Here is an 11,819-nt window from a genome sequence, read left to right as displayed (position 1 = left end):
TCAAGTGACCTCTAGTGGCCAAAGGAAACATTTGCAACTGGTCCAGACTTCCAAGGCTGCCTTATTTGTACAATGGCTGTTGAGCAAGATGCTTCAGTTAATCATACATCCAGCTGAATAAACATATTATCACATAAAATAGCGCTGAGCCATGGGAATTATGTTCCATTTCATGGAACAAAGCAGAATTTCCATGGCTCTGCTGGTCTGGAAGCAGAATCAGCCCTGATTGTGGATATTCTGAATGACTGAGATCTGGGATCATGTGAAAATGTGCAGCTCCCAAAATCATTTCGCTTTATAAATGTGGAAAAATCTAAATATATACACAAATACAATTGATACCATTATTTCAAAAAGGGAAAGCTCACAAGACCACATTCAGTTCCCTAAAGTTGAAGTCGAAATAAGACTGAATTACTGTCAATAATAGGAACCTATTGCGGAAAACTGATTAACAGAAGGCAGTTTTGTACCGCTGCTCTTTCAAGGGAAGTGAAAATAAATCTCAAAAAGAAGAAAAATAAAAACGCTGTCAATACTTTCTCTCTAAAATTTGAAAAAAGAAATAGGCTCCTTAACAGTAGTCAGATATTCAGACTCTGATCTGAATGGTGTTATTAACTGTAAGTGCACAAAGCTCAATGCTTAGTGATAAGACCTGATAAGACACAAATAGATTTAAAAAAACACAGAGTGAGGTTGTTGTCTGCAGTACATGAAAAAGGGGAAGTGAAACAATGAATACACCTTGAAATACTTTTTGTTAGATATAATAGATGCTGTTTTTCAATGTCTGAAATGTTATTCACAGGGCACTCAAAAACAAACTGAGACAAGTTTCACTATTGGTAAATGCACCATAGATCGAGAACACCACACATGCCAGTTTAGTACATAACTGTACTGTAGATGTCACTGTGTGCACTTGCTAACTGCAAAGAGAGGGTAAGCACCAAAAGTGAACACCACCTCCCTCTCTCCCCTCTTCCTCTTGAAGCAACATCAGCATCTGACTTCAAACCAGCCCCTGTCCGACTTCCTCCTACAGTTTCTCTCAGTAACCCATATCGTCAGTCGTTCCCAAGGTTCTCTCTCTATCTCTCTCTGTTTCTCCACTGCTCTCGCTATGGGAAACTGGGCAGCCAACGAGGGACTATCCACCTTTGTGATCGTGAGTTTCTTCTCTTTCAGCTCGTGACACACGCGTTTGTGAGTTCTTGCAATGTTCTCACGAGCTGACCGACCGCTGGTCTCTTTCAGCTCGTCTGGCTAGGGATCAACGCCTTCCTCTTTGTCCACTTCTACTTGGCCTTCCTGACGGACAGATTCTACTACACCAGGGTTATCCTGGGGGTGAGTGCGCTTTGGGCTGGTGGCTTCTGAGAGGGGTTGAGTCTGTTGGCATGTGGCTAATGTAGGTCATGGGCCTGGAACCATGTGGTATATCCAATGCCAGCTATATTTTCTGCTCCACTTCTCTCTCTCCTTAGGTTAATCATTGACAAATATGATTGGTAAAAGTATTTATGGTGTGAGTTAAGCCACTGTTGGCTCATACGGTTGGAAAGGATTGATTGTGAAAACCATGCGCCACCTTGCTCTCTTCTTTCTGTCTAAAATAAATATTTAATAAAATATGTTCAATTTTATTTATAATTTCTGAAAGAATATATAATCTTCCCAGTGAGAGTAAAAATATGTATATTGGAGTTTCGACACTGGGTGTCCACTCGCCTTTTCATGCCCCAAATAGGCAAATATCATTCACCACGTGTGTCTTTACTGTACTTACTGTACTGCATTGTTACTGCAATATCTACACTGAGTGAGCACCTTATTAGGTAGACTTATTTTTTAGACTTATTGGTATTCTGCTGCTGTAGCCTACCCACTTAGAAGCTTTAAAGCGTTGTGTGTTCAGAGATCAGCAGTTTCTGAGATGCTCAAACCACCCTGTCAGCCAGCAACAATCATTCCACGGTCAAAGCCACTTAGCTCACATTTATTTTCCATTCTGATATTTGGTCTAAAAACAGCTGAACCTATTGCCACGTGATTGGCTGATTAAATATTTGCATTAACAAGCTGGTCTACCTAATAAAGTGCTCACTGAGTGTATGTTGCAGTTTATATGTAAGTATATGAAATAAAATAAAATGTAGAATATAAAATGTAATTACCTGCATTCTGTTTTTCACACTGGAAAGAGGAAGCAGGTGTGTGTAGCTGGGGGACATAGCGGGCAGGAAGTGAGATTAATGGGTGTTGGGTCTGGTCTTGGTTCAGCACGCCTTGTCATGGGCTAGAGCTCCTGCCGCCTGCCTGAACTTCAACTGCATGCTGGTCCTGCTGCCCGTCTGCCGCAACCTGCTGTCCTTCCTGCGTGGGTCTGTCCAGGTGAGGAGGGTGTGTGTGTGTGTGCGCGTGTGTGTGTGTGTGTTCATACAAGGTCCAGACATGGATGTGAGAGAGTATCCATTGTTCAGCTATGATAGGTGACAGAGGGGGGTAAGTGCTGTGTTTGATTAATTGGAAATAAAAAAAATCTTTCCTCAAAGGAAACCCATGCAGTTAACTGCTTCTAATTAATTGATAGTGCATGCAAGATGATAATCCAAATCCCACTTTAGCAAATGTCTTTGTGTGTACATTAATAAAGATGCTTGGCATTTTATTATTCGCCAACACCTCTTTTGTCCATGTAAACATGATATACGTATTTCATATGTTATTGCCTTTTTCTTTTTTTTTCATAGCGATGTAGTCGCACTGCAGCCCGGCAGCTTGACAGAAACATCACCTTCCACAAGCTGGTGGCGTACATGATAGCCTTTCACACGGGTAAGACACGTATGGAGCCAGGGGGAAAGCATCACAGATCCACCCCCCTCTTCTGTGGGAATATGGTCTCTTCTCCTCCTGTGCACTGGAACGGTTCTCTCTCTCTGTTTAACAGCTGGGTGTCATCTACTCATTTAAAACCACTGTGCATTTCCAATGCAGGCATCCAAGCACAGTCTGCGGGCCCATTTTGTTTTAAGATCCATGGCCTCCCTGGCTTCACTGAATGGTTAACGTGCTCTGCTAGCTGTGTTATCCCACGTCCCAAGTTGAGTGATTGTACAGGCTGAAGGGACTCAACAGCAGCAGATGTGTCATTAGGAACCTGTGTGCTAGTGTGCTCCACCCTAAACTGACTCAGGGATATTGCAATGGTGGGACAGGCCATACATTCTTTAGCCGGGGCAGCCTATAGCCTAGCGGTTAAGCCTAGGGGTTGACTGGGACCTGGAAGTTTGGTGATTCACGCCACAGTGTAGCCACAAGATCGGTGCAGCTGTTGGGCCCTTGAGCAAGGCCCTTAACCCCACGTTGCTTCTGGGGAGATTGGCCCCTACTTTGTCTAATCAAGTGTTAAGTCGCTTAGAATGAAAGCAACAGCTAAATAACTGTGATTGATTCTCAGCACCTCCCCTTCTTGCTCTCATCAGCCATCCACATCCTGGCCCACCTGTTCAACTTTGAGAGGTTCATGGGGGCTCAACTGGACACCAACGCCACGCTGCAGTTTGTGCTCTCCCAGATCGGCAATGGAGACGGCAGGGGCTACCTCAACCCAATCAGATCCAAAGATACTGTGAGTCCTCACATGCCACCAGCATCTAAAAAATTATATGTACCCCTGCTGAAAAAAAACAGCTCAAGCTAGGTGCTGAAACAGCTGGTAGCTGTGGTGCTCAATGGTGCAAAAAAACTAAAAACATCCACTGAGTAGCGGTTCTGCAGGCAAAAATGCCTTGTTAATGAGAGAGGTCAGAGGAGAAGGGCCAGACTGGTCAAAGCTAACACAAAGGTGACAGTAATGCAAATAACCACACATTACAACAGTGGTATTCAGAAGAGCATCTCTGAACTCACATGTCAAACCTCTTAAGTGGATAGGCTACAGCAGCAGAAGACCAATAAGCCTAAAACAAAAGGCTAATAAATACCTAATAAAGTGCTCACTGAGTGTCATGTTAGCATAAATACATTTGATTTAATGTTTGTACATCGATGTCATTGTTTGAAACAACTTATTTTACTTCATCCCTCAACAATTGTGTTTTATTTATTTTTTTACTTCATGATAAGGGGTCTAATCCTTTCCACCCTGAATGCAGAACCCCACGTACGTGATGTTCACCACCATCGCTGGGCTGACCGGGGTGGTCATCACCCTGGCTCTGATACTAATGATCACCTCCTCCATGGAGGTCATACGCAGGTCCTACTTTGAGGTCTTCTGGTACACCCACCACCTCTTCGTCGTCTTCTTCATCGGTCTGGCTCTCCACGGCGTCGGGTAGGCACTTCACGCAGCGCGGAGATGAACGTTTGCATTTACAAATTTTAATCTGTCAAATTGCCAGGGCTTCATTGGAGGAAGTTAAACATTCAGTTCCTATTTTCATCTAAGGTTTCTCACAAAGAAGAGGTGAAGGGAGGTTGCTCACTCTGTCGAAACTGTGGATGGTAGCTAAATATTTTAATAGAGGCAGTTTCGATTGAACTCTCTGCATACATACTGCCAACTGCGTGCCAATTTTCACGCACATGCATTGAACACAAGAGACATTGAATGGAATTGAAGTGCAAGAATTAATTAAAAATAACTGTATAACATCATATTTATTCAAACACGGGTCTCTTTGCTGCACAAATAACGCAGCACGTCATTGACTCTCCGCCTAACACCTAATTTTTCAAATATTTATTATATATGATATTAAAATTTTTGTAAACAATTATTTTTGATTGGCCTAAACATATTTGTGTGTAAGGAAGGATATTTGAGGTTTCTGTTGACATGTTGGCATTAGAATGGCCGGTATGGGGGCATTGGGGAGTTTGCAGTTTAATGCAAGAAAATATACTTATCATTTAATTTTCATTTTGTTTCATTTGGAACCATTTCCTATGGTTCATGCAACCTGAGATCACTGTATTCAAAGAAATACAGGCTTGATATTCAACTTAACATTTGTGTTAAAAATATTTATGGCCTCTAGCCAAGGGCAACAACGTTCTTTTGAATTTGAGGGTTACGTCATCGGGGAGTGTTGTCGCGATAACCTGCTACCAGCCTTCGCTTTCACTGCACTTCACCATGCTTACTAGCGAACTAGCTGAGCCAACCATGCTACTCATAATCATGCATGAAGACTGAAATAATATGGAGCATGGAAACCAACCAACCTTGATGGGTGGGGCAATATCATCACTAGACTGCTTATTTTTAGGTCACCAGTGTTCATTTGTGTCCATCTTCTAGTGGGAATCTAGTGGTTTTATATTGACAATGCTTTTGAGAAGTAATAAGGTGGGGAAGTTACCGGCTGGAACGGAAGTATGCAGGCACCATGGTCCTCGTACACCAGGCCAGGGACCTGACTCCTGCTCTGTGTTTGGACAGACGGATTGTGCGAGGACAGACAGCAGAAAGCCTGAAAGAGCACGATCCAAAGGCGTGCGACGGGTTCTATGAGACCTGGGGACAGAACGGCACCTCCTGCCCCGTGCCAAATTTCGCCGGGAATCCTCCAATGGTAAGGGAGCACAGTTACTTGCTTTCAAGCACACTGTTTTTAAGCATTGTTCGAGATTGTTCTGTCCATTCCAGTTGCACTCATGTCATTTGTATGGCTTTTTCTGTCATTGTTCTCATAGACCTGGAAGTGGGTTGTGGGGCCAATGTTCTTGTACGTATGCGAGAGATTCGTGCGATTCTGCCGAGCTCAACAGAAGGTTGTGATAACAAAGGTCAGTCATTTTAACCTCTGATACCACTTTAACCAATAAGATGTGTACTGTTGTTGCAAGGACAGCAGTCTGATAAATAACAGACAATCTAACCTAACAAATGCCACTCAATAAACAAATATGTCGAAACAGTTTGAAATTGAGTACAAGCTTCCCTTATCTAGAATATATAGAAATGCTTGGTATCCTAACCCAAACACTTTTTTAGGCATTCCTGTTCTCGTAGACCTGGTCTACTTGTCTTTTACGTCACAACACCAATGCTGATACATGGTTTAGCTGGTTGACCAGTTCAGACCAGCTCCCAGCTTGACATGGTTTGACCAACTCAAGCTATGTTTTGAAACAGTTGGTAGTTACCAGCACTTGTTGGTTGATCAGCTCATACCCAGCTAGACCAGCTTATGACCAGCTTGACCAGCTCAATTTTCAAGCTGCCAAGCTGGCATAGACGGATTTTACAGCAGGGTGAGCAAATGTTATACTACACTTGTGCGTGGCATTTAATGTAATTACTCATGTGTGCATTGGGCTTGACGAAATGGAGACTTCTCCAGGTCATGGAGCGGAGTTGGGGGAGGGTGACATTTGTGGTGGATGACTACTGCCCGCTGTGTGCCCCTTCACCTCTGAACCCTGGCCCTCGCCCCAGGTGGTGATGCACCCCTCCAAAACGCTGGAGCTGCAGATGAAGATGAAGGGCTTCCGGATGGAGGTGGGCCAGTACGTGTTCCTGAAGTGCCCCTCCATCTCGCAGCTGGAGTGGCACCCCTTCACCCTCACCTCCGCCCCCGAGGAGGACCACTTCAGCGTGCACGTGCGCATCGTGGGCGACTGGACCCAGGCGCTGTACGAGGCCTGTGGCGGGGACAAGCACGACATCCAGGAGGCCTGGAAACTTCCAAAGTACGTCACACAATGCTTCCTCACACAGTGCTTCCTCACACAGTGTGACATCACCAGGGCACCCACAGTTCAAATGACCTTGTGTCCCATTTAGAGGCAAGCTTTGTGCCAGGAACCACGTTGCCCTGCAAAAGTTACCTCCACTTAATTACTATGACACACTGAAACCATTGCATGGCATTCCCTGTAAATGCCCTATCTAGCATGCACTGCAAATGTAATTAGCGTGATGAACTATTGTAACATACTGGTCCATCATTTGTTTAAGTGTTTTTGGTTTTCCTTGACAACATTGTATACTTTAAATGGCCACCTAGTCAGCAACATTAAAGACCTTAAAGTATCAAACTATCATACCTAATAAAATGCTCACTGAGCATATTAGACTTTTTCTTTTCTTTTTTTTACTTTTTAGTAGACTTCTGCTGTAGGACATAGGTTTAACACATTGTGTGATGTTTCTCTGTTTTTTTGCACCATTCTCGGCAAAGTCTAGAATGCTGTGCATGAAAATCACAGGAGATCAGCATTTTCTGACATACTCAAACCACCCTCTCTGGCACCAACAATCATTCCACAGACAAAGTCGCTTAGATCACATTTATTCCCCATTGTAAGATTTGGTCTGAACAACAGCTGAACCTCTTGACCCCGCCAGCATGCTTTTATGCATTTAGTTGTTACCACATGCTTGGCTGATAAAATATTTACATTGACAAGCTAGTGTATAGGTCTACCTAATAAATTGCTCACTGAGTGTATATTTGAGCTATGTATGGGTGGTACATTTTACTGAAGAGGAGCAGAACAAGCTTTACCGTAAGCTGCTCTTTCGTAGCATCATGATGCAAGGGACAACTCCAATGAAGAGGATGTGGTCGCTGCATTTAAATACCATGTTGAGCAATAACTATCACAAGAGGATGAGTACATTGCAAGGGGATCTGCATTTATTGCAGTCCATGAACAGAAAATGAAGGTTATTGCTGTTGCTTTGAGTATTCACAATTGTGATAGTCTGCCTGGCGGTGCTACATAGTAGCTCTTCAAAATCTCTGAGGTTTCTTTCAAGAATTATCGATAGTTCACTCTACTTTCATTGTTGCACATTAAAATATGCTTAGATTGGACAAAACTACAGTGCAGAGAAGATATTTGATCAGCCACCAAATTGATTTTCGAACATAAGGGTGAAAAATGTCTAATGAGATTAATTCCCTGGGTTTTATTATGTTTTTTATTGTATTGGTTTTATTTGAACCCAGACGAATGGCTTTGTTTGAAAGATGATTTGTTAGTGTGAAAGATTCATGTATTTGCATATATTTATATTTCATATGTAATAGGGGTTGCATGCCTTTTTTTGCATGCTTTTTACTTGTGTCATCTACAAAACAATACACATCCACCATTTTGATGATACTTTATTTATGAATTCATTTGTACCAGAATATAAATTTTAGCATATTTTTCTCCACCCCTGGTGATGCAGGATGGGTGTAGATGGGCCTTTTGGAACCGCCAGCGAAGATGTCTTCCGGTACGAGGTGGTCATGCTGGTGGGGGCTGGCATCGGGGTGACACCCTTCGCCTCCATCTTGAAGTCGGTGTGGTACAAGCAGGTGGAGGAGAATAGCAACGTGTTCACCAAGAAGGTGTGTATGAGTAGGGGGAGGTGGGTGGCTGTTTGGAGTTTGGAAATCAAACCAAATCCAGTTTATCTTCCAAGTTAGATGGTTACAAACCATATGCTAAAGAGTGTGCGAACTATTGAAAAGGTATGGGCGGTGTCTCAAAGTCAATTTCATAGAAATTGTCTGCCACCTTAGTTGGATCACTATTATAGGGAACAAGGAGACCGTTTTTTTGTTTTTTTTTTAAATATTTTTTAGGCCTTTTTCAGCTTTATTGGACAGTATAGTATAGAGAGACAGGAAGAATGGGAGCGAGAGAGAGGGGAAGACATGCGACAAATGTCAGACGGTCGGATTCGAACCGCCGACATCGCGGCTCGCAATGAGCATGCGGTCAGTGCTCTACAGGCTGCGCCACCGAGACACCCGGCAAGGAGACCGTTTGAGACACAGCCATGGTGTAGCGGGAGGGCTGAGCTTTTAATGTCGGCGTTCCAGATTTACTTCTACTGGCTGTGCCCGGAGACCCAGGCCTTCGAGTGGTTCGCCGACCTGCTGCAGAGCTTGGAGGGCCAGATGCTGGAGAAGGGCATGACAGACTTCCTGAGCTACAACATCTACCTGACCAGGTGGAAGGAGACCGAGGTGAGCTGATGGAGTGCTAGGCCCCAGATGAAACCTGGCCAAAGAGCAGCTTCTCCTTTGCATAACCTAGGGTGCCATTTTCTCCTTATTTCTCACGATTAATCAGGACCATTGGTTTCATTTCTGAACATCATCTCTGTGCTTGGTGCACATATCAGATCCCTTTTGATATGTGCACCAATGACAGACCCTCACTTTCTGGTTGAGACATTTAGCATCTGAAAATCAGTGCACCGATTAATAAGCAAAAAGACTTATTACAATTTCATAAAAATAATTTGATAAATTAATCTTTGTGCCACAGGTACTTTTTCCATTAACAGTTGGTTACACATACATATGTTGTCATGTAAAGGACTGTGGGTCCATAGAATCCGATAGTACAGTTATTTTTCTAACTTCTTATGTGTTTGACAGACTGCAATGCAGTGAGAATACCAAATGCTTTTTTATTATGTTATCCTACATATATGTTTTTTGTGGCTTATAATGCTGTAGCCTACCGACCCAGGAGCAACAGATAGAAATAAAAAAGCTTTTAGCAAAATCTAGTGCAATATATTTATTATGCACAGTCCTTTTCAAATAAATAAAGACAAATTTAATTATCTAAACGAAAACCTCAGACAGAGATGAGCCAGGTATCAAACTTTAAACTGGGTATCCTTGGTTTTAAACTGCCCTGTCTGACATTTTCTGTTTTTCATGGCTTGTGAAGGCAGCTCACTTCAGGGTTCACCACGAGGCAGAGAAGGACGCAATCACAGGGCTGAAGCAGAAGACCAAGTTCGGGAAGCCCAACTGGGACATAGAGTTCAACGCCATTGGAGCAAAGCATCCTGGGTAGGTGAAGAGAGCATGGTGAAATCGAGAATTCATCTGAATAATAAAACAGGGTGTTCAAAATGCTGTCATGTGCTGATGTATAAAGCTCAATACACTCCCAGAACTGTCAGAAGTGCATGCCTACACTGACCTTTGTGTAAGAGTGGAAATGTCCCACGCAGTGATGTGTAAAACATCATGTGCATTCATAGCTACTTCCACAAATAGCCACATCCTCCATGTACTGGTCAGTCTGGTGGTTTGAGGAAGATTCAAAATTAATTCATTCATTACAACTGTTCAAAAGATATTTATCCCAAAGAGGATATCTTTGCAGGTCTTGAGACTTATTCCGTCCTTTGTCTGTGTGCACAATTTTTGTGTGACTGTACGTCTGTCTGTCCCTCTGTCTGTCTCAGGGCCAAAGTGGGAGTGTTCCTGTGCGGCCCTACGGCACTGGGGAAAGCCCTGGAGAAACAGTGCAACACCCACTCCAAGTCCGACGCCGATTTCATCTTCAACAAGGAGAACTTCTGAACTCCCCTGACCCTGCCTAATTGATCAACCGCCTTTGTCTTCAACAGGGGAAGGCCTCAGCTGCCAGAGGTCACCCTTTCCCTTAGGGTTTATTGCTAGTGCTAGCTAGTAACACATACTGAAGGCTGTGTTTCACCTGCTCCAGTACTATATTGTTACATGTTCATTTTTAAAATCCTATTTCAATATTAGCAGTCTATAATATAAAATATAATGAGATTTATAATGTACAGTGTTACCGTGTGCTAATGGTTCTGATGAATGTTTAAATTCATGGTTTGCAGTTATGTTATGTTATGAGCCTACCCGGGTGCTTTTCTTACATTGTGCATAAAATGTGTGCTAGTGACTGAGGAGTGTGCAGAAAGCACTCCCTCACAATTTTCAAACCCTGTTGTGCATTTCAAAAAGCCACTCCAGTTGTCAATCAGCGGACATCAGTCTTCTTGTGGAACCTGTACAAGTGTACAACAGAAGAGGTGGCCAGTATCTCATCCCTAAAATTAACATGGAGATGCAATTGTACAAAATACGGTACAAAAGTGCAATTGGCTATTCAAAATTAGATGAGAATATGACCATGTATAACTTGTTCTGAAAGAAAAGCCTCATGCATCTCGCGTAAGCTCAATGGTGCTCTTTCTGGAAACTGTGAATTGGAACAGAAGCAGAGAGAAAATAAATCCAAGACACTCTTTTGAGATAAGAGTGAGGCTAATGTTTGAAAGTCATAGCTCAAAGGGAGCTCCATATAAGGAAACACTTAAGAACAAGAGGTAGTAATGTGGGTAGCAGGCAGTAGGGCCATGGAGTCTTTATGACATATGCCTCAGAGAAGTGACTTGGTTAAACTGTATATTTAAAGGTAACTAAGATAATATAGTATTTTATGCTTTTGCATCTTTTTTTTTCCATAAGCTTTTCTTTTTCTCAACCTTTAGTACATGTAACAGAAGCGGTCCATATACAGTACACAAGTTGTTGAGCTTGCATGTAAATGAGTCAATAAAAAAAGAGTGAAATTACTCTCACAGTTGAAAAGGGTGGTGCAATAAACTGCATTGCCAATAGTCCCAGAGAGTAGCTATTGCAATATTCTGGGGTTCATTGGCTTTCATGTAAGCAGAAGACATTAGGGGAAGTAGGTACAGGCATCCTTTCATTCGGACTCTCCACTGTATTGAGACATTTCATAACATAATTTCCTGCACAAACCAATGGGGAAACAGCCCGCCCAATATGGCTTACCCAGTTCATTTACAGTCAACCCCAGCTTGAGAGCAACTGGTTTCAATACTTTACTTCCTCGTTAACGTTTTTGCTTGTTCACAGTTTTTTTAAGTTCACGTGAATTAAAAACTTCACGAACATATCCCAGTTTCCAATTAATTAACTCAATTGTGACTGCCCGCAAGTTTCAGAATGAAGGCAAAATATATTTTACTCTCATAATATACATTAAAGATC

At 42.6% G+C, this 11,819-nt stretch overlaps 1 protein-coding gene across 1 annotated transcript; it reads left to right on the top strand.

Annotated features, from left to right (window-relative positions):
• Positions 1-976: 976 nt before the first annotated feature.
• LOC133116385 (cytochrome b-245 heavy chain) lies at positions 977-11,058 on the top strand. The gene is made up of 13 exons (XM_061225867.1): positions 977-1,174; positions 1,264-1,356; positions 2,290-2,400; positions 2,760-2,844; positions 3,495-3,640; positions 4,167-4,348; positions 5,459-5,591; positions 5,713-5,805; positions 6,458-6,711; positions 8,204-8,366; positions 8,844-8,990; positions 9,709-9,833; positions 10,235-11,058. Exons 1-13 carry the CDS (start codon positions 1,130-1,132, stop codon positions 10,350-10,352), a joined length of 1,695 nt encoding a protein of 564 aa, XP_061081851.1. The 5' UTR covers positions 977-1,129; the 3' UTR covers positions 10,353-11,058.
• The last annotated feature ends 761 nt before the right edge of the window (positions 11,059-11,819 follow it).

The sequence above is a fragment of the Conger conger genome, chromosome 17 (assembly GCF_963514075.1).
Source record: "Conger conger chromosome 17, fConCon1.1, whole genome shotgun sequence".
Lineage (NCBI taxonomy): Eukaryota > Metazoa > Chordata > Actinopteri > Anguilliformes > Congridae > Conger > Conger conger.
Note: the sequence above shows the minus strand (reverse complement) of the source record. Positions and strands in the feature narration are given on the sequence as shown.

Excerpts from the sequence above, each read along its gene's own strand:
- LOC133116385 (XM_061225867.1), top strand. The coding sequence starts at position 1,130 with ATGGGAAACTGGGCAGCCAACGAGGGACTATCCACCTTTGTGATC. Across the intron at positions 3,641-4,166 it reads CAATCAGATCCAAAGATACT|AACCCCACGTACGTGATGTT; the intron begins GTGAGTCCTCAC and ends CCCTGAATGCAG. Across the intron at positions 5,806-6,457 it reads AGAAGGTTGTGATAACAAAG|GTGGTGATGCACCCCTCCAA; the intron begins GTCAGTCATTTT and ends CCCTCGCCCCAG.